This window comes from Lissotriton vulgaris, chromosome 2_2, assembly GCF_964263255.1.
Source record: "Lissotriton vulgaris chromosome 2_2, aLisVul1.2, whole genome shotgun sequence".
NCBI lineage: Eukaryota > Metazoa > Chordata > Amphibia > Caudata > Salamandridae > Lissotriton > Lissotriton vulgaris.
Window position 1 is genome coordinate 105,312,483 of NC_141688.1, and position 24,720 is coordinate 105,337,202.

The 24,720-nt window shown below is 46.5% G+C and overlaps 1 protein-coding gene across 4 annotated transcripts in view; it reads right to left on the bottom strand.

Moving 5' to 3' along the window:
* Positions 1-24,720, bottom strand: part of SLTM (SAFB like transcription modulator) — a 225,770-nt gene that overhangs the window by 180,083 nt on the left and 20,967 nt on the right. Inside the window, exons 2-5 of one of the 4 annotated variants that reach the window (XM_086959377.1) lie at positions 23,003-23,090; positions 16,901-16,956; positions 12,396-12,527; positions 9,647-9,712 (exon numbers count right to left, since the gene is read on the bottom strand). In XM_086959377.1, the coding sequence (XP_086815503.1) occupies positions 9,647-9,712; positions 12,396-12,527; positions 16,901-16,956; positions 23,003-23,090 (342 nt within the window). The remainder of the gene's footprint in view (positions 1-9,646; positions 9,713-12,395; positions 12,528-16,900; positions 16,957-23,002; positions 23,091-24,720) is intronic. The other 3 variants (XM_086959379.1, XM_086959378.1, XM_086959380.1) reach the window with 3 other exon arrangements.

Sequence of the window (24,720 nt, forward strand, 5' to 3'; positions counted from 1 at the left end):
AGGTGAGGACTGGGAGGGGTCTGTTGACCCTTTGGCAGACCAGCTTCAGGAGTTGTACTGGAGTGAGGAGATGGGTGAGGCCAGTGGTCTGGATAGGTCCCCAGACCGTGGTATGCTTCTTCTCCCTACTGTGGCCACGGAGAAGGGAGCCTCCTACGCTGTGGTGTTGCGTAGGGCGGCTAAGGCCTTTGGCCTTGAGCTTCCTATTGTGGCAGTCAGGACTAAACTCCTGAGATGCTTCAACCGACAGCAGCCTCTCTGGAAACCCTGCTGCTGTTCAATGAGGCCCTCACAGAAATCCTTCTGGGCACTTGGTCCAAGCCCAGCACAGAGGCTATTGTGAATAGAATGATTGCCAGACGCCACCGCGGGGCCCACCAATTTTCCTCTTCCAACCCACGGACCCTTCGTCCAAGCCTCAACATCCAAATGAGCTTTCCTTTCTGCTCCTCCAGATAGGGAATCAAAAAACCTGAACCATCTTGGGGAAGAAAAGAGGTTTTCTTCTGCCAGCTTAGGACTGCAGTCAGTTAACACTGCACATCTCTTGGGAAGTTACACCCACTCTGTGCGGGATACGGTTGTGCAAGTGCTACCACAGTGCCCAGAGGAGGCCAGGTCACAGTCGTGTGTGGTTGCAGAGGGGAGAGACGCAGAGAAGTTAACCATTGGCTGGGTGCTTCACACGCCCGACTCGCTGAGTAGAACGATTTCTACGTCAGAAGCCCTAAGGCGCAACGCCTGGCTGAGATCCACCGGCTTTTCTGGGGATGACGACTTTTGGATATGCCCTTTGCCTGTTTGGCGACAAGGCAGACAGTGCGTGCGAACGCTTAAAGCATTCTAAAGCTACGGTCAGATCCTTGGGATATGCTGGCACCTCTAGTCATTTGCAGCCTGCTTTTCGCCTCTTTCGTGGCTTCGGGAGGGGTGCCCCACCACATTCCACCCAGGGCCACAGGCAGGCGCAAGCTACCCAGACTGAGCAGGGGAACGTGGGACCCTATAAGTGGTGCTGGGGACAAGTCCACCAGTGGCCCCTTTGCACCAGCCTCCAAGCCTTCCTAGACCGACCTTTCAGGGCCACCAGTTGATAGTGGTTGGAAGGATCCACCATCACCTTCCACACTGGCACAGCACGTCAGACAGGTGGGTTGTGCAGATAATCCGATGGGGCTCCCTCTATGCCACCAACATTATTGCATGATGGAGGATCACTTGGCCCTCCTCGGGCAAGAAGTTACGGAGCTCTTGGTCAAGGGAGCTATTGAGAGAGTACCTGTCCCTGAAGTAGGTTGTGGTTATTACCACTACTTCCTGGTGCCCAAGAAGGACAGTCATGGGAATTGGCTTGCAAGGTATGTTTAACTGACTACTGTATTGTACATGGCACACTTGCTTATTAAGTTATGGGCTGCTGTATACAAGCTCGAAAAGTTTACTAATTTTGTAAATGTCATATGAAAGTCACCAGATTGATCTTATAATTCCGACCAGCACAAACTGAATTTCTCCTGCTTGAGATAAGACTGTCTGATATGCAGACTTAATAAAACGAATAGTTTATCTGTCGGTGTAGTTTTGCAGCTTGAAGATCTTTCTGGATTCACTATGCTGTGCATATTCCGCCATCTTGTGGTTGGAGTCGGAAAGTGCTATGCATTTTTTTTTTTGCTCCGTTCATGAAAGGGACATCGGTGGTCGTCCGGCAACGCTTTTCGCCGCAAATGGAATTGCGGTCTTCTATACGCCTTTACTCCCATACCACTTCTGCCCAGAGCGCTGAAGATCAAATGAGACTAGGCCCAAGTCATTCTTGTGGCTCTGGATTGGCCGTGAAGTCTACTATCCAGAGCTCATGAACATGGCCATGGATCCTCTGATCAGACTACCTCTCCGGGAGGATATTTTGTTGCAGCAACAGGGGAGGGTCCTCCACAAGAACCTGTCCAGCCTCCTCTTCCTTGCGTGTAGACTGAGCGGCAACAGTTGACCACTGTTGACCTTCCTCTCGAAGTCTGTAATGTCATCTTGGCACCCAAGTATCCATCCACAAAAGGCTATCTTTTAGGCCATTTCGACCTTTCTTCTGCTTCCTGATCAGCCTTTTCTTTTCAAGTCCCCTATTGCAAATCGATTTCTTAAGGGTATTACTCCCCCATCTCCTACTCTCCCTTGGGTAATGCCACAGTGGAACTTGAATCTGGTCTTAGCTTATCTTATGTACTCCTTTCGAGCCACAAGGTTGCTTTTCTGGTTGCCATCACATCTGCTCGCAGAGTGAGGGAGCTTCAGGCTCTTTCTTCCAAACTATTACTTGCTGCTCATCCGGACAAGGTTGTCCTTCAAACGCGACATTCCTGAAGTGGGTTACCTCTTTACACATAGGACATACCATCAATTTGCCCACCTTCTTTGAACTCCCACGCCTTTCCAGGGAGGACATTTTCCACATTCTGGAACCAAAAAGTGCATTCTCCTTTTATTTGGATGGCAGGACCATGCAGCCACTACTGCTTTAGGACGTGAAATTCCCCTCCTTGATATCAGCCAGGCAGCCACATGGGCATCACTGCACACATTCACTAAACATTGCCTGGATAGTCTAGTTCAGAGAGACTTTTTCTGGCTGTTCAGTTTGAGTACTTTCTGGTGTGAACTTAATGTGGAGACCCACCTCTGAGTTTGGTATTACTGGGTTATCTATAATAAAATAAGGAATCTATAACTAATAGTCTTTCATATGAAGAAGTTACTTACCTTCAGTAACAATGTTCCTGTAAGAGACATATTATAGATTCTTACCGCTCCACCCATCCTGCGAACGGGAGTATGGCATGGAATGTCTTTCAAAGAACTGACGTCAGCACAGGAGCAGACTTTTAAGTAGATACTGCAACGTCATCCCAGTGATCACAACGCCAACAACTAACACTGAGTTGACCGACTACACCTACCAACGAGCAGGGGTACTGCTGAGAAAATAATTCTCTGGATCCAGTTGGACGCCTGGAGGTAATTCTAAGGTAAGGAATCTAGAACTAATATAGGTCTTACAGATATATAGTCTTTGAAGTTAAGTATCTGGTTCATGTAGGAAGCTGGCAGAGGTATAGTGTGCACAGAGTCCAGTGGAACGCCCCAATGTAGGCAGAGGTAAAGTAGATGGCACCATACTCTCCGTCTGTGGTAGTGTAGTCGAGCGGTAAGGCTGTATCAGAGGACCGTGTTAAGCATTTGTTGTACACACTTAGTCAGCAAATGAATTTACACACTTAAAGACTGAACTTCAGACAAATTGTTTATGTATGAAAATATTTTTTTATTTTATTTTCTAGAACCAAGAGTGCTGAGGCCCAATGTTATCCAAAGGAGAATAAGGGACCTCTGGTTAGTGGCTGATGACAAGCAGGCCAATGGGTTCTGGGAGCAAAGCACCTGACTGAAGCTCAGGTCAGCACAAAAGATGCACCCTCCCTCTCCTCCGCGCTCCCCGCCGGCCCTTGGTCCGCGGCAGCCGCTGGTTTCCGCTTGCCTTCCAACTGTCTTCTGTTCGGCCTCCATTGCGCCTTTGATTCTGGGGTTTCCGCCACTCATGCTATCCAGCCCAGTGGACTTTCTTACCTGGGAGCACAGCGTTGCCACTTTGTTTTGAGAACTGCCTGCTGCTTTCTCGCCACCTACTTTTTTGAACATGGCTGTGTTTGGAAGTGACCTGCCACCCTGCGTGGTGTCTAGGTATGGAGCTCATATCTTGTCATGTATTGTTATATTGCATATTTACGAAAAGAACAAATAGTTAAAAACGCACCCTCAGCGGCACCAGCGCACCCTCAGCGGCACCAGGGCGGCCGGATGGAGTGCTGTTTGGGTGTCGGAAGCCCTGTAGCTTTCAATGGGGAATCTACGGTTTGCACAAACCCAGATGGCTCGGGGCAAAGGTCTTCTGGGTGCAACCATTTGGAGCAGTATGTTGGGGGTAGTTAGGCACCGTCCGGTGCAGGGGTGCCTTTTTGGGTCAGATTGGTGGGGCGGGGACTTGATTTGAGGCTGCAGGCCGGTATTTTTTTTGGGGGGGGTGGCGTTGGGGGGGGTGTGGGGAGGTTCGCCAGATCTGGGGCCAAGATCACCGCCGGAGGGCCCAACTCTTGGTGTTGGGCCACTCGCACTTGGGCGTCTGGTGCACACTCACGGATCCTGCCTGAGCTGCTGGAGATTGTTGGTGAACAAATCCGGTGTTCAATGGAGACAGTTTTTTTTTTAAGGCGGGGCAGGCCCTTGGGGTTCTTGCGGCTTCAGGACACAGCGGAAGCAGCCATAAGCCTTTCCCTAGTTGGCTGGGTCACCCCATCTGCAAGATGGCAGGAACTGAGTTCTGCTTCACCTTGCCTCCCCACATGAGGGGTGGAGTTGGCAAGAGTAAGCACAAGTCTCTTCCACACTTGTTTTTCCCGCCAGTTCTCCCAACCGAAGTGGGGGTCTGAACCAGTGGGGACCAGTTGCTGAAAGCAGCAAGTTGCCTGGAGAAGCTCACAAATGAGGCAAGCCTTTAAAGCTTCCCATTTGCTGACCCTGCCCGTGCTGGGGAGGAGGCGTAGCACTGCGTCCCAGGATGTGCATTGTTTCATGCCTTCAAGAGCAGCAGGCTCTTGACCCAGGGTCCAGAAACCGGTCTGGTGGTGGCAGCTGAAAGCAGCCACTCAGCCTGGACACTAGTGGTAGGTCATTTTTCAGGGGGAATCTCCAAGATGCCCTTTGTGTGCATTTTATTAAATCCCATGAGAGGTTTGATACAAAACTTCATTTTTCAGTGTAGCCATTATAGTGCTGTGGATTTCATAATGAGAAACTCCCAGCACCATATACTCTTAATGGCAGCACTTCACTCACAATGTCTAAGAATGGACATCTACACTGTAGGGGTACAGGGTCATGCACCTGTACTCTCATCACTGGCATAGGATACCCAGCTAGAGGGGTGACTGAACTATGCCAGGAAAGTGGGTTGTAGGCATGGCACACATGGATGTCGACTTCACTTTGTTCTGCACCAAGTGGTGTTTTCGACTCGTTCAAATATGGACGAGTTTGGTATCTATGAACCGCAAATGACGAGCTTAGTGGGTGTACGCATTTTCGCTACGCTGGCCTAAAGCGTTTGTCTTATTCGTGGGTTTCTTCATCTGAACCCACGGGTTCCATTTTAGATACGGCATTCATTTTGTCTCTTGCCCTCAAGTAGCCAGCGAACAGACTGTCCGCTTCGTGACCCTGGGATTCCCAAACTCTTGCGGAAGACACGTGTTTCTTTGAGGGTGTCTTTATGATGAGGGGGATGATACTGTAATGGCAGATGTCCCCGCTCAAGGCTCATCTTGCCGTGCCGGTTTATTGTTTCAGCCGTGTATTCATTAGGCACGACTCCTTTGATCCTGCAATCGTGTTTCCGATATCGCCCCCCTACACTCTTCTCAATCTGTTGTCTATCTTTGTCTTCCCTTGCACCTGTTTCTGACTCTTCCTTAAACCCGTTTCCCGCGGAATGGAATGAACTTAATGGTGGGATAATGTACTTTTACAGTTGGGAACCGGCGATGCTACTGTCATTATGTTCCGGGATCCTGAATACATGAAAGCAGCCCTTTTGAAGTTTACTGTGGGAACTGAGTTGTAACCTTTTGTTCGCCATGTTGTCCTATGACGGAAATATGTATAAAAGGAGCGATCCACTGTTGCAATTTGAAGCAGTCTCCTAGAACCTACATGCGTTGTACTTCTTGCGACTTCTGTGTTCCCTGCAGTAAATAAATCTCGATCTTTGACGCCGAAGGAAGTGTCCCGTGTCTGTCATTTGTACGCCGGAACAGGTAACCCACAAAGGTTTCAGGTGTTGTCCCCTGGCACCGCTGGGCCTTCGAATAGCCCAGTCCTTCAGTGCAAAGGCAGTGACTGTTCTCAGGACACCCCCGCGCCGCATGGCAACCAGCTGTGTGTGCCCCTCGCTGCTGCTCGCAGCCTCGTTGTGCCGTCTGCCTTGCCGCCCTAGCTGCCTGCCTCGCTGTTCCTTACCCCTGTAGTATTTTGTTGTATTGTTGTATCTTTTGCCTTGTATTTTTTGCCTTCGTGTTAACCTTGTTGTTGTCCCTTGTGCCTTGCCCGCCCCGCCGCCGTTCACGCGGCCACGCCCCCTTTTGGTCTGTGTCCTCCCCGCTCCCGCCTCCGAGCTTCTCCTCCCTCCCACTTAGCCTTAAATGGCGACCGCGCCGATTGTGCGCCAAAGGCAAGCCCGTCTGCACCCGTCCGTGCCTGGACCGCCCCAGTGCCAGGACCCCTGGCCCCCGCCGATGCAAGACTACCCGACGGACCTACGACGCCGCCACCCTCTACGCACTCAACGCCGGCCAGAACTCTGCCTTTTTACCGAGCCACCCCGAGACGCACCCACGGACCCTTCGCCTGCCGATTTACCTGCCTCCGGACCAGCCCCACCCCCGCCAAGTCGAGCACCAGCAGCAACCACCTGAAGTGCATCCTGCTGAACACACGCTCTGTCCACAGGCATGCCGTAGGACTCTGGGACCTGCTCGAGGCGACAGCACCGGACGTCGCCTTCCTCACCGAAACCTGGATGAACGCCTCCTCAGCGCCCAACATTGCCATAGCCTTGCCGGACGGATACAAGATCACCCGGAAGGACCGCGTCAACCAGACAGGAGGAGGCATCGCCATCGTACACAACACCATCCGCATCTCGACTAACGCCGACAAAACCTTCACCGCCGCCGAAAAGCTACACATTGACCCTAAGACCACCCTCCGAGGCACCCTCATCTACAGACCACCAGGAACACGCACACAATTCAGCTTAGACATCGCAGACTTCATCAGCCCGCACGCCCTGCCCTTCGCCGACTACATCCTCATAGCGGACCTCAACTTCCACCTGGAAAACAACAACGACAGAAACACCACCGCCTGCTGGACAACCTCGGACTCAAGCAACTGGTGAACACTCCAAACCCACTACACCGGCCACACGCTTGACCTCTGCGACTCACTCGCCTCGTTCTTCCACAGCAAGATCGCAGACATACACAACGCTTCAATGCACAGACCACGCACCCTACCGCCGAACCAACGCCCGCCACCACCACCCTCTGCAACTGGACCCAGATCAACACGGAAGACACCACCCGCACGATGAACTCCATCCACTTCGGACCACCAACCGACCCCTGCCCACACCACATCTTCAACAAAGCAGACGCCATGATCGCACCCCATCTCCGGGACATCATCAACACCTCCTTCCACACTGCCACCTTACCGGAGAGCTGGAAGCACGTCGAGCTTACCGCCCTCCTGAAGAAACCAACGGCGGACCCCACCGACCTCAAGAACTACCGTCCCATCTTGCTCCTTCCCTTTCCGGCAAAGTCATTGAGACGACAGTCAGACAGCTGGCTGCCTTTCTCGAGACGAATGGATCCCTTGACCCCTAGCAGTCCAGGTTTCGGGCCAACCACAGCACCGAGACCGCCCTAATCGCAGCCGACATCAGAACCCTGATCGACAATGGGAAAACAGCGGCCCTCATCCTCTTGGACCTCTCTGCGGCGTTCGACACAGTCTGCCACCGCACCCTAGTGAAGCGCCTCAGCAACATCGGAATCCGAGAGAAAGCACTGGAGTGGATCATCTCGTTCCTCGCCGGAAGAACCCAGAGAGTCCGCCTCCCCCCGTTCAGATCCGAGGCCACCTAAGTCATCTGCGGCGTACCACAAGGATCTTCACTCAGTCCAACCCTTCAACGTCTACATGAGCCCCCTCGCAGCCATCGCACGCCAACATGACCTCAACATTATCTCCTACGCTGACGACACCCAGCTGATTCTCTCCCTCACCAACAACCCCACCACCGCCAGAGCAAACCTACACGAAGGGATGAAAGACGTCGCCGACTGGATGAGGAGCAGCCACCTTAAACTGAACTCAGACAAGACGGAAGTCCTCATCCTGGGATCCTCACCCTCCGCCTGGGACGACTCCTTGAGGCCCCCGGCCCTGGGCACCGCTCCCAAGCCAACAGACCACGCAAGCAACCTGGGCTTCATCCTGGACTCCTCCCTGTCGATGACCATACAAGTCAACGCCGTCTCATCTTCGTGCTTCAAAACCCTGCGCATGCTCCGCAAGATCTTCAGACCGTCACCCAGGCACTCGTCACCAGCCGACTGGACTACGGGAACACCCTCTATGCCGGAACCACAGCCAAACTTCAAAAAAGACTCCAGCGCATCCAGAACGCCTCCGCACGACTCGTCCTGGACATCCCCGACACAGCCACATCACCGGACACCTGAGAGACCTGCACTGGCTCCCGGTCAGCAAGAGAATCACATTCAGACTCCTGACCCACGCACACATGGCTCTCCACGACCTGGGCCCCAAGTACCTCAACGACCGCATGACCTACACGCCCACCCGCCAGCTACGATCAACCAGCCACGCCCTCGCCACCGTACCACGCGCCCGCAGAGCCACCGCCGGAAGATCCTTCTCCTACCTGGCAGCCAAGACCTGGAACTCCCTCCCCACCCACCTTCGGCAAACCCAGGACCATCTCTCCTTCAGGAAACAGCTTAAGACCTGGCTGATCGAGCAGTAACATACACCACCCCCCCCCCCCCCCCCCCCCCCCCCCCCCCAGCGCCTTGGGACCCTCCCGGGTGAGTAGCGCGCTTTATAAATGCCGTGATTGATTAAGGTACAGAACCTCTATGGGTGGCACAATACATTCTGCAGCCCTTATAGGCCTTCCCTGGTCACAGTGCCCTGGGTACCTGTGGTACCATTCACCAGGGGATGACCTGTGATGCCAATTGGGTTTTGTTTTCAATGCAGTTTTAGGGAAGGAGCATAGACCCTGGTTACCAGTTTGTCAGGAGCCCAGGGAACACTCAGTCAAAGCACGGCAGTTCTCAAAAAAGTGGGGGCAACCATGCAGAAAGAGGGCACTCTCACAAAGACACCGCCGATTCTGAAAATTGCACCAAGTGTCAACTTTTTAAATACAAAAGTATTTCTTTTGAAAAATACTTACCTCAACGAATTGCTTCTGGTGACTAAAATATATAAAGATATAGGTTATTTATTATAAATTGGTGAGGATCACCTTATTGAGCGGTGTGTCACACTGGACTATAGTGTGCATTTGTGAATGTCTAACAATTCTCTGATAAGACTGCTCGGCCACACTACCCTCTAGAAGACCACTTTGGGAATGCTTGAGCAAGCCCCTGTCCACTAGTAAGGGAACCCCTGGACTCTTTGCACAATACATCTCATTTTGATACTTCCTACAATATATATTTGCATTTCTAGCTGTTGGAGCTCCTTCTCCAACAAAGAAAGTTTAGACTTACAATCTCAGTATACCCATAAAGGTGGCCTTTATACCATCCACCAGTAGGGTAGGAGCAAAAACGTATTTTTCGTCAAATATTTTATAGAGGAGAGATTAAATATGTTGCAACGTTGCTCACACGTTGATATGTTAATGTACATCAACTAGAACTACATGAACTGTATGATCCAGGCAGACTTCCTTTATGGAAGCACTGTCCGAAACAAACATGCAACTTACATCAGCAGTAAGGAAGCTCTCATCTACGGTTTCATTTACTCCATTCAGGTCGTCAGTTTCATTTTCCTGAAGTAAAGAAAAACAGCTTATTCAAAGATGGAAGAGAATAGGCAGGGCGAATCGGCAGGGCAAATATTTAATCCACTGGCAGATCAGATCCCACCACACTCCAAAGCATTTCAGATCCAGCTGTAAGTGATACGAGCGCCTCTGCGCAAAGATTTGTCAAGGAGCACAGTAAAGGCACCAGATTAAAATAGAAGGAAAAACTTTTCTAGTGCAAGTCTGAAATGGACCCGTACTCCTGCATTGCAGCAGGGCTAGAATTACATGGGGGGAAAAAATATGAGTCTTCGACTCCTGGCTCCCAAATCTTCCTCACGAGAGGCACAATTAAAGCATAAGGAGGCTTAAGAACAAAAGCCCTGCACAGATTAAAGCAACATTTTCAAAGACTGCTAGGACAAACTGATCGAGGTCTTCAAAGGAGAATTTGGTCTGCTTTACACAGAGGTTGCCATAGCCAGATCAAGAAACGTATGCAGGTGTCCAACTAACATTTTCTGTACCTGAGAAGAATTGCCTATATTCTACCCCTCAAGGTGTCTGGCCAGTGTAGACGATAGAACAGACACTGTTCTAAGACAAACAATGTAGTTTGCAAGCATATCCTCCTCTTGTGCAGGGCACTGGGGGGCAATCTTTTAAGTTCATGCTTGTTGGTAAAGGATAGCACTTCACGGGTCATCTAGTTAAATAAGGTCATGTGAAACGGGCCAAGGAATATTTAGAACACGAGCAGTCTATCCTTAGACTTATTCGCTTGTTTGGATTTCCGTTAAAATGGTTTGTTGAAATAATCCGACGGGTCCCAGACAGGAAAATATGGGTTTTTATTAAAGTTTCCTGCATACAAACATGAAACGCCCCAAAAAAGTAATTTCTGCTCATCTACTTCCTATATAGGTGCAAAAGTCAAATCAGCAGCACACTATTCAAGATCAGAAAAATGGCACAGCATCTAAAAAAATCTCTGAAAAAATGTTATAGAATTACGCCTCCACAACAATCTAGCGGACCATCAACAAGGGCATCTCATGCGTTGCAATCAAAGGCGTGGCCATTACATGGAACTATGCATTGAGTGGGGATTCTGTTTTAAGAGTCAACAGGGTGGCAACAAAGAAAAATTAATGCTATGTTACAGGAGTGTAAAATAGCAGAAATTGTACTTCATAACATTAGGACGAATAGTAGTATCAAAATTTACTGACCGTGTTGTGTGACTGAGTTCGCCTGAGGCCAGGGGATGTACTCCACATCTGGCAGATGAGTATTCAAATTAAGTATATGAAAAGAATCTACCAAAACTACAAGCCATTACATAAATTATCACGATTTACAACAAGTATTCATTATACAACGCAAAAAAGCGGAGGGCGCAGCAGAGTAACTAAAATGTACGAGTTAACAAGATTCCAGAACAAACAAAATTGAGAAACGGATTATCAAATGTGTGGGGGTAGTTGTGCACTCCTTTGTTATTTAACATACACGAACGTTCAAGACAATTAAGCTCATGTGCGTGAAACTTTGGAGGTAGCAACGCCCCCGGTATTATCAGAATATGAACGATTCAACTTGCACAGCTTAAATCAACTTCACATACTATTAACAATGTATTCATGTCCATAAACAAACTAGTAATCAGTGTCAGCATTTTGGTTTCGTTAACTAGAAACCACGAATTCACATATCTTTATTTCAAGTTTTTGCCATAATTGGTTCCATTGGGAGATGGGTTTAAAATACATGTTACGATTATTATGTGTAACAAAGATGTTTTGTTACTTTCACAGAGGCCCCTGAAGGGATGGTCAAAATCCCGAATTGCATTGGGCAGGGCTATGACACAAAGATAAAAGCAGGAACTGTGGATGAAACCTGTGTTTACATTTTGGAGTTTCGTCATGAACTCATGTAACAGGATATTGTTCACTAATATATATGATAACACATTTTTTGTTGAATGTACCATGGACAATATGAAAAAATGAAGTTAATTTTTGCAGTTTGACATGAATAAATTGTTGATAGTATGAAAAGTTGATTTAAGCTGTTCAAACTGGTAGAGTGCAAGTTGGCTCGTTCATATAAACTGTGTGATTACTCATACTGGAGAAATATGCATCTGGTACAAACATTCTTGCTTTGAACATAGTTCGCTTTAATAGTAATGATTTCATCACCCATTCAACTTACACCAGGCGATTACTCTAAGTGGAGTAAAGCCAATTTTACTTGCATTCCGCTCATCAGGAGACTGACACCCGGTAGCATACATGAATAAACTGCTTTAGGATGTAAACTAGTCTCAGAGTGACAACATTTGCTAGACTAATCGGACCTCTGCAAAAATGACAATTAACAAAATTAGAATCAGTTTTCTAGAACTGCTTTTTCCAGTCTCTTAATACGCATACCTACTAAACAAGGACACACTCGACAGATTAGCAGCACATATCAGGACTGACTACACAATCTTACTTGCCATTCACAATATACAGACAGTGACAAACCATCTTTAGGAGTGTCTGGGTGTGTGGGAAGGGGGATATTTAACAGTATAGCAACAATAGGCTTAAAGATGCCTGAAAAGAGTGCAATATACAAAGACTGCTTCATAGCTTTAATGGCCAACCAGTTTTGCCTGCAGATGTCCCCGGGCCACCTATTTTTTGTAAAATACCTGTAATTCCGGTTCATCAGAAGATTCCTCATTAACTTCCTGATCCTCTTCATTTTCAGCAGAATCTTCAAGATCCTTTATTTCATCACTGCCTTCCTGATCACTTGTGTCTTGACTCTCCAATTCATCTTCCTTTTAGTGTTAGAAACATTTGGGAATGTTGATGTGACATCAAATCTCATGTAAATCCTATACACTTTGCAACAGTTACTATAAATGCAAACTTTTCCACCACCATTTTCCGAAGTAAGCAGTTCACAGACAAACAAAAGTCAGCGTACAGATGTTGCTTCAGTGTCCAAGAGAAAGAAAAAAGCTTGATGGTTGTACAAAAAAAACAAAAAAAAAACGGGAGAAGAAAAATGAAACTGTTTTTGCAACTCCAATAATGTGTTGCACGTTTACAAATTCTACACCTTGGGATTGGCAAATCAAACTGCTGTACTTCTTTCAAGAAAGGCAACATGACTGCAAATCGGAGAACCTACTGATTTTTCATTTTCCAATTTTTAGATCTGTGCTCTTGTATGAATGGATAATGAAGGTTTACCAAAAATCAGTATGCTTTAAAAACTTCAATTACGTTGGCAATATGATAGCAATTAAGGATACCTTCCTCCATACCAAAATTGAGGCTTCAAAAGCTGCAAGCAACTGAACAAAAGGTTTAAAAACTAAACTGACAAATGACTTCATCCTAGTTATCCGAATCCATCAAAAGTATTCCCTCCAAATTCATAAACTGAAAATCTTCATACACCAAAGCAAATTAGAGCAAAATGCAAGCTCAAGAAAACGGTTTCCTTCTATACAGATCGAATATCACCAACCCCGATCCAGTTACACTAGCAGAAAAACCTGACCCTGTACTTTTAAGAATCTCAGGATGCGAACTGTACCATCATGTACAGCAGGAACTGGGGCAGTTAGTACTTTACAGGTCCTGTCTGAACATCGGAAACAAACATCTACGGTCTTGGTTCGCCGGGGAGAAAATAAAATGGTGATTTTTTGATTATGTCAGGACCAGAGGCATGGAATATGCATATTTCATTTTACTGTTAAAAGCAGCTCATAACATTTGTAAAATCATAAGAAATTTTACAACTGTCCAGCCAACCATCCACTTGTCAACCCCTGAAACATGGTTCCTTCGGTTGCCCCTCTTTCTGCACCGCTACAGCAGGATATGCACCTATGTATTGGGAGGTATTTATAGTGAATACTGACATTATCGGATTGCTTGTTCTCTTTGCGATAGCAGCTTTGTATTGTGACCATAGTTTGACTGTTTTCGTTTTCAGGCTATCTGCAGGCTTTGACACCCAGTGAGGCCATGTCATTAACTCTCAGAAGCCTACTTGCCACCGCTTTTAATCAAACAGCAATGTCTACCTCATTTGTATTATTTGCGATTCCCTTCTGTTTTGGCTAAATCAGGAGGGTGATTTTTTATCAAGCCACCAGGGAGAACGCCAAGTTGGGACTAGTTTAATGCCTAATGGTTTATGGGAAGTTAGGCCACCAGAAGAACACCATCATACAGCTCTCCATAAACCTTATAAGGCGGTCTCCTCTCCCATTGTATCCAAGAGGTTGTGCTGGCTTGTGCAAGAGGCAGGGATAGACAATGTTTGGGGCTTATTCTACAAGGCAGTGCCATTCTAAAGCCTTCACATTCAGGGTGCGATTAGACACTCTCAATGAGGCAGATTGGTCCTCATTTAACAGGTTGTACTTCAAACTGGTTATGATCTGGCCTCTTTGGTGGTAAGCAAGCTTTAAACATGCATAATTCTCGCCTCCATTCCCAACGTACAATGAGAGGTTTTCCAGCAATCGTCAAAGAAAATCTCAATTCTATTGACACAAGGCGAGGATTATCCCACCCATATGGCATTTCTATTGCCAGAATTTCCTCCCCCACCATGACCACAAGGGGAAATGGTCGATCTACAACAGTTTAAATCAGAGTTTGGATGGCATGAAGAAAAACAAAATCATGATTTTTCCTACAATAAAGAAGTTATGTTATTCATTAGGGAATGAGCAAAGGACAGAATGCAATTAAGGACTTCACTATTATAATGGCTTTCACACGAAAAAAGAAACCGGAAGGAACAATGCCTAGTCAAGGATTGAACACAGGATGATTACCTTAAGACTGTATCTTCCTAAGGACTGTTGGGATTTGGTTCATATTAGTTATACAGTTAAGAGCCTATTGAGAAACAAAATGAATGAAATGCATTGCCCTCGCCTCAGTGTCCTTCATAGAATCAAAACTCTCATTTATGACTGTTAGGAAAATTCATTCAGATAGCAGAAACCAGTTCCTCAACTAACAAAAGTTTGCAATTTCTCGAATGTCCATTCAAAAAAGGTATTGGACAGTCATTTAGAATTACTTGTGGTTTCTAGGATGTCTGCTTAGCTACTGAGATCTGTTAGCCAAGGGAATGGACTATAATGAAAAGTCAATTTTTAAGACTAGATTGACAGTTCCTCATTCTTAACTTGATGTGGTACAACCACCTCGAGAGATCAAGTCTTATCAATGGGTAACAACCCCTTAACTAGAAATCCATAACAATTGCCTGATCCACTGTAGGTTGGAGACAACTACTTGCAAACTAAAAAGTCTGCTGCTCCACCAGGGAAGGGTCGGGAATGCAAGGATGGTCAGGAAGATCTCCTTCCTGTCACCTTGGCTCTAGTTTAGTTTCCAGAATTCTTGAAACCGCCTCATGCCAAGTCTAGAATTCGGAATCCAACAGATAAGCAATGCAATCAACCTCATGAGAAGGGAAGGCCGATTATATACCAAGAAGAGGGATAGGATACTTGAAAGACTAAAACACTGTCTGGATTTTGTTCCCACAACTGTTACAAAGCATGGAGTGGTTTGCACAGGAAAATACACCATTTGTCATACCACTGTGAAACAGGTGCAGTAGGTTTAACACTCTTGAAGATGATTTTACCATTAGCCTTTAATAGCCAGTTGCCAACAGACGCCTGGATGAAGATTCCCTTACAACACAGGAATCTTACCACAAGTCATGCAGTTGGAAAAATTAGTAAAGTTGTTAAAGACCAAAATAAAGTATTTTATATTGGTAATGATTCCTGCCAATCTGCTGCATACAGATTGTAACTTGTAAATAGGCAACACGTAAATCAATAGCCTATATTCAAGGTCAAGAGGCTGTAGGAATGATATGGATAAGTGCCAACTGAAACTTCTACTTGATCCATTCGTTCATAGTTTAGATACACGATGAGAAGCAGTATAATTAAAGCTCTGAGAAGGAAGTATGTTTATACAACAGACAAAGTTCTCCAGCAGAATGCGTGCTTACCAATCCAAAAGGAAAAGTTGCTACACCTATATTGGGATTTGGTAGAGGAAGCTGTTAACTGTTTTCTTTCATCATTTACAATGCAGCGATTCAGTGTTCACTCCATCCTTTGCTGTTTTCTTTCATCATTTACAATGCAGCGATTCAGTGTTCACTCCATCCTTTGCTCCCGGATGCTTACCAGTAGGGGCATTCAAGCAGCCATTGCATTGTGTTCAGCAGGGCTTTCCCTGCCGAAGCAAATAGTTACTGGTTTACTCCACCAGCTTCTGTGCAAATAGTTACTGGTTTACTCCACCAGCTTCTGTGCAAATAGTTACTGGTTTACTCCACCAGCTTCTGTGCAAGAGGAGAGCTTCCATTACTTCTGACATTGCCTCTTGCAGTCGAACAGGAGTCTACAAGTGATGGCCACTGGTACATGCTTTAGACGGACTCGTCGGAAAATTCCTTTGCTTTAACCACTGATCTGAGCATCTGGATCGCACAGCTGAAATGTTAAAATCTGCTTGGTAGATGAAGAGTAAAGATATTGTGGAAAACTAAATTAATTATTTTCCACTAGCCTCTCGAGTGTAATCATGACGCCATGGCACTAGCCCACAACATTTTGCTACACTAACAACATTAAGTTTATCACCCCTTCCATGAAGATTTTTAAGTAGTCCTCTTCTCCATTAGCAGGGTTTTAATGAAAGGTTTCCTATGGTACCGATTGACTGAAAAGTGTAGAATTGTATCTGTACCCTGAAAGTCACCACCTGCGAAACTGAACAGGATTTTAATTGAGGAACTTTGGATCAGAAATCAAGGTTCTAAATCTGGCCAGCCAAAGAGACGGTATTCAGCAGTGAAGGAGTCTAAAAGTTCTTTGCCATGATAGACCATCGGGTTGGTCTGCCACTGCCCCCTTTAAAGTCCAATAGACCGAAGCAACTGCTCTTGAAAACACTGGCATATGGACTAGTTTCGCTGTCTGGAAAAGTTGCTCTGAATCTAGAACTGTTTGAACCATCTTTCTAAGCTATCATGTGCTCCAAAGATTGTTGCTAATAAGGAGTGTCTGGAAATGGAAAATATTTCAGATACCACAATGCATATACATGTTCCATCAAGCGTTAAAAAAAAACAAAAAAACATTACCTTTGCGGATGCATCATCTTCCATTGTTGCATCACAATCTTCATCCAGTTTTTTACCTACAATCAAAATTAACTTTTAAAAACGTACAGAAGACACAATCGAAGCACATGAATGCGATACCATAACATTTATAAACTAACTTATTACGAAAATGCAGTGGAGGTTGTATCAAGATAGATTACTTGTTTGTAGGAAGCGGTCTCTGTATTGTATAACCACCTAGTGGCATACCGTATACAGAGTCCAGAGAATCTGCAAAAGCTTACGGGGCTCAATGTAAACCCAAAGTGCTCCATAAGTGGTTGTGTGGGCGAGCAACCTTAGGCCCAACACAGGAGTGCAAGACATTTATTGCACAACATTAACCAACCTATGGAGTAAAATAAATCAGTTATACAGGTAACTATACAATTCCAGTCTTCAGGACCGCAGGGGTCAGGTGGGTACTGCATCACCAGTGGCACTGGGGCAGCCGGGCCTAGAGGTCAAGATCTGGGTTCGGCCAAAGTATTTTAATGGAGACTGGGGTGCTCAAAGCAACACTGCTTGCAGGGGTCAAGCTTTGGAGCTTAAAGCAAGCACGGAGGGGTCACAAGTCGACACCAACTATACACCACCAGCAGGGGCCAGGTGCAAATACAGCACCAGGCGCCCAATGCTTTTCAATGGAGAACTTGCTTCGGACAAACAGTCTGCAGGCATCGCACCGGAGGTTGCAAAGGGGAGACCAGCAAAAGCAGAGACGAATTGAGATGTAGGGCGTCGTAGGGGCAGTCGGTTCAGCTCACAAAGGCCCTGGGGCTTCCCGTGCAGGGTTGTCCTTGGACATCGGATTCTTCTTACCAGAGCCGGTCATGGTCAAGAGGAGCCTATGGATTTAAAGCAGCAGGCATCGTTGAGTCGTCAACCAACACTGGATTTCAATTCAGAATTGCTGGGAAATGTGTTCTGGGTCGGTGGTCCAACTGGACAAGGCCCATGAGTCAGGTGCCGAGTGGGCAGGACTTGCGGATCCAGATGTCACCAGAGAAGTTTGTGTGGGTTTCTTGGGGACAGAGCAGTTGTCCTCAGAAGGGTCTGGTCTTTGTTGAAGTACAGGCAGTCTTCCTCTAGTTCTGGAAAATGCTGGCTGCAGGACAGGCGACTTAGTCTTCACAGGGTCCCTGAAGCTGGAGACAAACCGGTAGGGCTGGGCCAAGTCAGTAGTCCTCTTCAGGCTTCGATGCGTAGAGTCTTCTTGGCCCTTCTTAGGTAAGCAGTAAACTAGTTTCCGGTTCTGGGTGAGCCACCTAAATATTACATTTAGGGGTGCTTTAGAGAGTATCGGGTAGGGCCAATGGGCAAGGATTACACCCTCAATTATGACACCCCCCTGTGGGAGGGGAATTCAGCTTAGCCCCGATTGGAGGGTCAAGATGGCAGAGACTGAAAGATGTGCTTCACCTCTCCTCCCCTGCTTTCAGGGTGCAGTTGGCAGAGGTAGCATACCTCATTCTTTTAGATGTTTCAGCCAGTTTGCCAACAGAAAGTGGGGGAGGGAATAAACCGGGGTCGGTCATCTGCTGCTACCAGCAGAGGCCGGGGGTTGCATTACAAAGGCAGCAGGCCTTTGGAGCTTCCCCTCTCTAGAACGGTGCCTATCGTGGGAAAGTTGGTAGGACACCCCCACCCAGGATGTCTATGGTTTCTGGTCTAGGACCACAAATGCTCTTGATCCAGGGGCCCAGAAACAGGTCTTGTGGTAGCAGGCTGCTTACAGCCAGTCTGGGACCACACCAGAGATGGTAGGTATTCAGGGGCACCCCTGAGGTGCCAAGAGTACATGGTCCAATAAATTCCACACTGGCATCAGTGTGGGTTTATTGAGAGTAGTTTGGTACTAAACACTCATGTATTCAGTGAAGACATCATGGGGCTGTGGAACTAGAGTCGTCGAGTTTCTAACTCATGTACTCCACGGCTTACCTGGCACTTGCAACATCAAGGAATATACCCCAATATTGTAGGAGCATATCTGCTCATGCAGATATGCCCATACCTGGGATACAGTGTACACAGACTTAAGGCTGGTAAAGCCTGCTAGAGGGGTGACTTGTCTTATCTGAGGCAGTGCTAGTTGGCATGGCACAGGCTGTGTGCCATTTCGACTCATTTTGATCTGCAACAGGCCATGCATGCTGCAGTGGCAGTCTGCATGGCCTAGGTGATTGGAAACTAGGAGACCCTCTTTAGTCCCAATGCCCCAGATACCCAGGTACCATTCACTCTAGACTTGCAGGTGACCTGAAGGGTCAATTGTGGAACAGTTTAGGGAAAAAACACATACTGGGAACCTGGAAAGCAGAGGCCAGTACTATACAGTAAAAGATGCAACAAAAGCCAGGAAAAAAGTGTTTGGGGGGGGGGGGGGGGGGGGGGGGGGGCAGGGGAGAGATACAGCAACAGAGCCTCATTTTTTTTCACATAGTTCCCAGGTAGGTGAAATTAACTTGAAAATTGTAGAAGGGTTTTACTACATTTAGCCAGTTTTCGGTTGTGTTTAAGCTCAGTGTACCGGGCCCAGAGCAAACACTACTGGAGACAGTGGCATGGCTCTACAGTCTAGCTAAATCAGTTTTTCAAAAGAAAGGGCTGGTGCCATGGAAAAGGAGAGCACCCAGGAAGTAAATGGGGAACAATTAAGGAGAAACAGTTTGAATGGCTTAAAAGCAAAGTATTTTTGACTAACAGGCAAAAACAAAGTGGTAGGGGGAAGCCAGGTCTACTGAATCCTTTTATAAACTCCCTCCTTCCTAAGTCAGTGGCTAAATTTGCATGGACAGCTTCAGCCCTTGCTATTTACTAAAACATGGCAGATGGCGGAACCTTCATAGAAATGCACCTGATCAGAAATTACCTCTATTGTAATTTTCCCCTTCTAATTTGGACATTTAGACGGGGTCATGTGCACACCGATAAGACACCCGCCATCACAATGACAGTCCTAATCAGAACTTTAACATGCAATGAAAAAAGCACAGGTGCACCATAAATTAAAAGTGTGCAAAAACACCACAATTATTGTAAAGGCACAAATAGTGACGTCCAGAGGTCTGGTTTGTTTGATTGATTTATTTGTCAACAGGAGAGAAAAGAACAGCCGACACGTTTCATCCAGGAAGGGACTTCAGGGCAAGAATAAGATGTCAACTTCTTTGCGGTGTTTGTGGTCATATATTGAGGGCCAGAAAATAGGGGTCTGTTTCGCAGTCTCTAATCAACAGTATTCATGCAAAATCAACTGGAGGTCTTTTGATTATTACAATCCTCCAGGGTGAACATCCAGCTGGGCTAGGAATTAGACTAAATTAAGGTATCAGTCTTGAGGTAAAGTCAGTATTGATCTGGATACAGATAAGTATTAGCGAGATGCACCAATCACGAGGTGTGCACCTGAATCTAAGAATATCCAATACGACCTTCAGATATTGAATGGTGATTACTATCAAGATCTCCTTACTTTTCCACCAAATTTCGCGAGAAGTTATTACCGGAATGCAAAGCCCAGACGTCGTATCCCCTCAGTCCGTATAGCGCCTGATGGTCAATCAGGCGCTATACTGAAGGTCGTATTGGATATCCTCAGATTCAAGTGCACACCTCGTGATTGGTGCATCTCGCTAATACTTCTCTGTATACAGATCAATACTGACTTTACCTCAAGACTGATACCTTAATTTAGTCTAATCCCTAGTTCAGCTGGATGTTCACCCTGGAGGATTGTAATAATCAAAAGACCTCCAGTTACTTTTGCATGAATACTGTTGATTAGAGACTGCGAAACAGACCCCTATTTTCTGGCCCTCAATATATGACCACAAACACCGCAAAGAAGTGGACATCTTATTCTTGCCCTGAAGAAGTCCCTTCCGGGACGAAACGAGTCGGCTGTTCGTTTCTCTCCTGTTGACAAATAAATCAAACAAACAAACCAGACCTCTGGACGTCACCATTTGTGCCTTTACAATAATTGTGTTTTTGCACACTTTTAATTTATGGTGCACCTGTGCTTTTTTTTTTTACAGCCCTTGCTATTTAGTTGGGGTTGGAAGGAGAAGGAACGAGAAAGGAGGACTGCAAGGAGAAGGAGCACTTGAACCTTTGTTGCAACATACCAGCAAGTGCAGCGAGATCAAAACATAAGCCAGATAGCAGAACAGTACGCGAGTGTAAATATGCCACTAGCGCATTCTAGTAGTAGTGCTTAACCAATTTAAGAATACAGGCATCTAGGAGATACCAAAGACTGGATGCTACCAAATAAACATTCTGCAAAACGCTTCCTACACAGCATTTGCATTTTCCACATCCAGGCTTCAACACAAGGTATATAGTCTGACCACGCGCATGTGATCAGCAGGGAAGGGGAGGACCCAGGGCGTGATAGCGGAGGTTCAAGGGGAAGCCAATTTATCAAGGTGTAGAATATGTTCAACATCTCATGGATTTCTCACTCCGCAAATGGCATGGGAGATGAAACCATGAAACACTAAATCCCCAACCCTGAGCACTTTCCCCTGCTAACAAGTTAGAAAGTGCTTGTGGTGCCATTTCCAACATGATAAAATTGATACACCTACCAACAGACTGGCTTGGATGGACATATAGGATCCAACAGGACAGAGTATGCAAGGGGTACTGTGATGCTCGTTTTGACATTAAAGGATCAATTGTTGCCTAAAAGTCATATCCTGCTTCAGTGGTATGCTGAAATGTATGACACTTAGGGCATACTTTAAAGTGGCATCTGCCCTCAATTGGGCATTGGCCTTCTTTTGTTGAACAAGGCTGACCTACTAAAGATACAGGGACGACAAGCTACAATATTATTTTGCTTTTAACTGCCCGGATGATTGGTGGCACTGGACATGGACTCCTGCCGACCACATTGTAAGCACTCTTGTGAGGTTCTTGGGGGTCTCTGGATTAGGGAATTGGGTCTTCAAGAACTAAAAAAGTCAGAAGATAAAACCGTGGGCCAGGACAAACCTTGTCAGTGTATCTGACCCACGCTCCATTTAGGTAAGCATCAAATTGTGCCTAGTTCCTGTTGTACTGCAACCATTGACATCTTGTTCTTGACACCATTTCTACTTGAAAATTTCAAAAAATGCATATCTAATGGTTCCCCTTACTGGATTTTTGCATTTTGGTGTCAGTTGTTTTATTAAACATTACTCTAATTTGTTTTCATATTTTTATGATTTTGCATTTTGACTATTAGTTTTAGTACTGCATAAATACTCACACATCGCCTCTTAAAACTGGCTCCTCTGCGCCATAGCTACACGAGGGTTATTCTTAGGTTTATTTAGTTAGTGGTTTGCCCTGACATGGGTTACAATTAGTATTTGAAGTGGGTACTTACACCCTCTTACAGGCAGTTTTTTAATGTCTACTTTGAGATACAGCTGGTCGCCTTTTGCTCAAACGCAAGGAAAAATTAAGCTAGTAATTTCCCAAGCCAATAATGATGAAAAGTTGTGAAAGGAATGGCTGAGGTGGTACCCAGCTAAAAGGTATGGCTCATGGCAGACTGGCAAAAGGGGTCATGGAAGAAGCCCAAAACTCTAGTAGGATTGGTACTTCTATACTATGGCCAACGTGGTGATTTCACATATTTTAATAACGTTCAAACATTGATAATCTCCATTTTGAAATCTCACAATTCCCAAGCAGCTATTTCAACGTAGTTTTTTCATAGTACTGCAGGATTCACTTATGAGAAATCAGCTGTTAAGCTTTCATTGAATGCTCTGTACCAGTGATACGCACAGTACGGCACAGGGGCCGCTTGACCTTTACATGCGCCCTCCAGCAAACCAGCAAATGAATGCTTGCCCGTCTCACATGGTTTTAGACTTACTTGCACAATCCCTAACTCACACAGACCCACTACCGCCACCCTGCAACCATCGGTCACATCACAAACTGTAGTTTGTGACCCCTGGGCAAACGTTTGACAGCACGCATGCTCTGTTATTTTTAAAGAAGTACAAACAAAACACTTGTGACCTTTAATTTACCTATGAACATGCCTTAGAGCTACTACATTCAACTTACCTTTGACTTTAGTCATTTTCTTTGCAGAATTCTCTGCAGTAGCAACTACTTCAATATTATCAGGATCACCTCCTTCGTCTTCAACAGCCTAAACAAAATTAAAAGTTCTTTAACATATGGCACAAATTTCACAGGGCACTGAAACAAAGTATTTGTGTTTATACTTTAATAGAAATGGACTAAGAATGGACAGGGGTGTCAGTCACCACCATACTGCGATAAATACATGTTTGCCTGCACCCCAAGCATGATCACTCCCTACTCTTGCTTTGGCTGGACCTATGGAGCTGAGCTCGGGTTGACAATGGGGACCTTGAACCAGCAGCCTGTAAGCTAGTGGAGATAATCAAGAGTGATGGACCAGTCGATCCTTGCTTGTGACCGTTTAGAGGGGAACAGGTCTTACTGCAAATCTAGAACAGCAGCCTAAGCTCCTTTTTCAAATACGCATAACAAAAACATAGGAGCTTGAGAATGTAAATGAAGCAACGCCTACCACAAGAACGCCACCAGACAGAAATTAGGTCACTCCATGGTCTTGCCATGACTAAACGTAAACGTCATTTTTGTTGTATAATCGATGTGTGCAACAGTCTCCGGGTTACGGAGCTATGCAGCCTATATGTATCGTGACAAAATATAAAATTGGTTTAAAAAAATAAAAAATGTTAGTGGTACAACCAAGCGTAAAACAGACATTAAAACCTCTTCTCCAGCGATAGATGTTCAACATTCACGATTATGGGTCCAATTATCAAAGCTATTGAGTGCAAGTTTGTCTCAGTCTGCAAGGTTGTGCATATTTGAGATTTGTGGATTTCAATCAATCAATCATGACATTTGTATAGTGCGCTACTCACCTGGAAGGGTCTCAAGGCGCTGGGGGGAGAGGGGTCCGTTACTGCTCGAAAAGCCAGGTCTCGAGGTGCTTCCTGAAGGAGAGATGGACCTGGGTTCGCCGAAGGTGGATGGGGAGGGGGAGGGAGTTCCATGTCTTGGCTGCCATGTAGGAGAAGGCTCTTCCACCGGTGGCTCTGCGGATGCGTGGAACTGCGGCGAGGGCGAGGCTGGTCGACCGTAGCTGGCGGGTGGGCTTGTAGAAGGTCAGGCAGTTGTTGAGGTACTTGGGGCCCAGGTCGTGGAGAGCCTTGTGTGCGTGGGGAGTCTGAACGTGATCCTCTTGCTGACGGAGAGCCAGTGCAGGTCTCAGTTGGGCGGAGATGTGGCTCTGTAGGGGGGTGTCCAGGATGAGTCGTGCGGAGGCGTTCTGGATGCGCTGGAGTCTTTCTGTAGTTAGGCTGTGGTTCCGGTGTAGAGGGTGTTTCCGTAGTCCGGTCGGCTAGTGACGAGTGCCTGGGTGACCGTCTTCCTGGTTTCGGTGGTGATGCATCGGAAGATCTTGCAGAGCATGCGCAGGGTGTTGAAGCATGATGACGATGAGACGACGTTGACTTGTCTGGTCATCGAGAGGGAGGAGTCCAGGACGAAGCTCAGGTTACGTGCGTTGTCTTGGGAGTGGTGCCCAGGGCAGGGGGCCACCAGGAGTAGTCCCAGGCGGAGGGAGATGATCCCAGGATGAGGACTTCCATCTTGTCGGAGTTCAGTTTCAGACGGCTGTTCTTCATCCACTCGGCGACGTCTTTCACCCCCTCGTGTAGGTTGGTTCTGGCGGTGGCTGGGTCGTTGGTGAGGGAGAGGATCAGCTGGGTGTTGTTGGC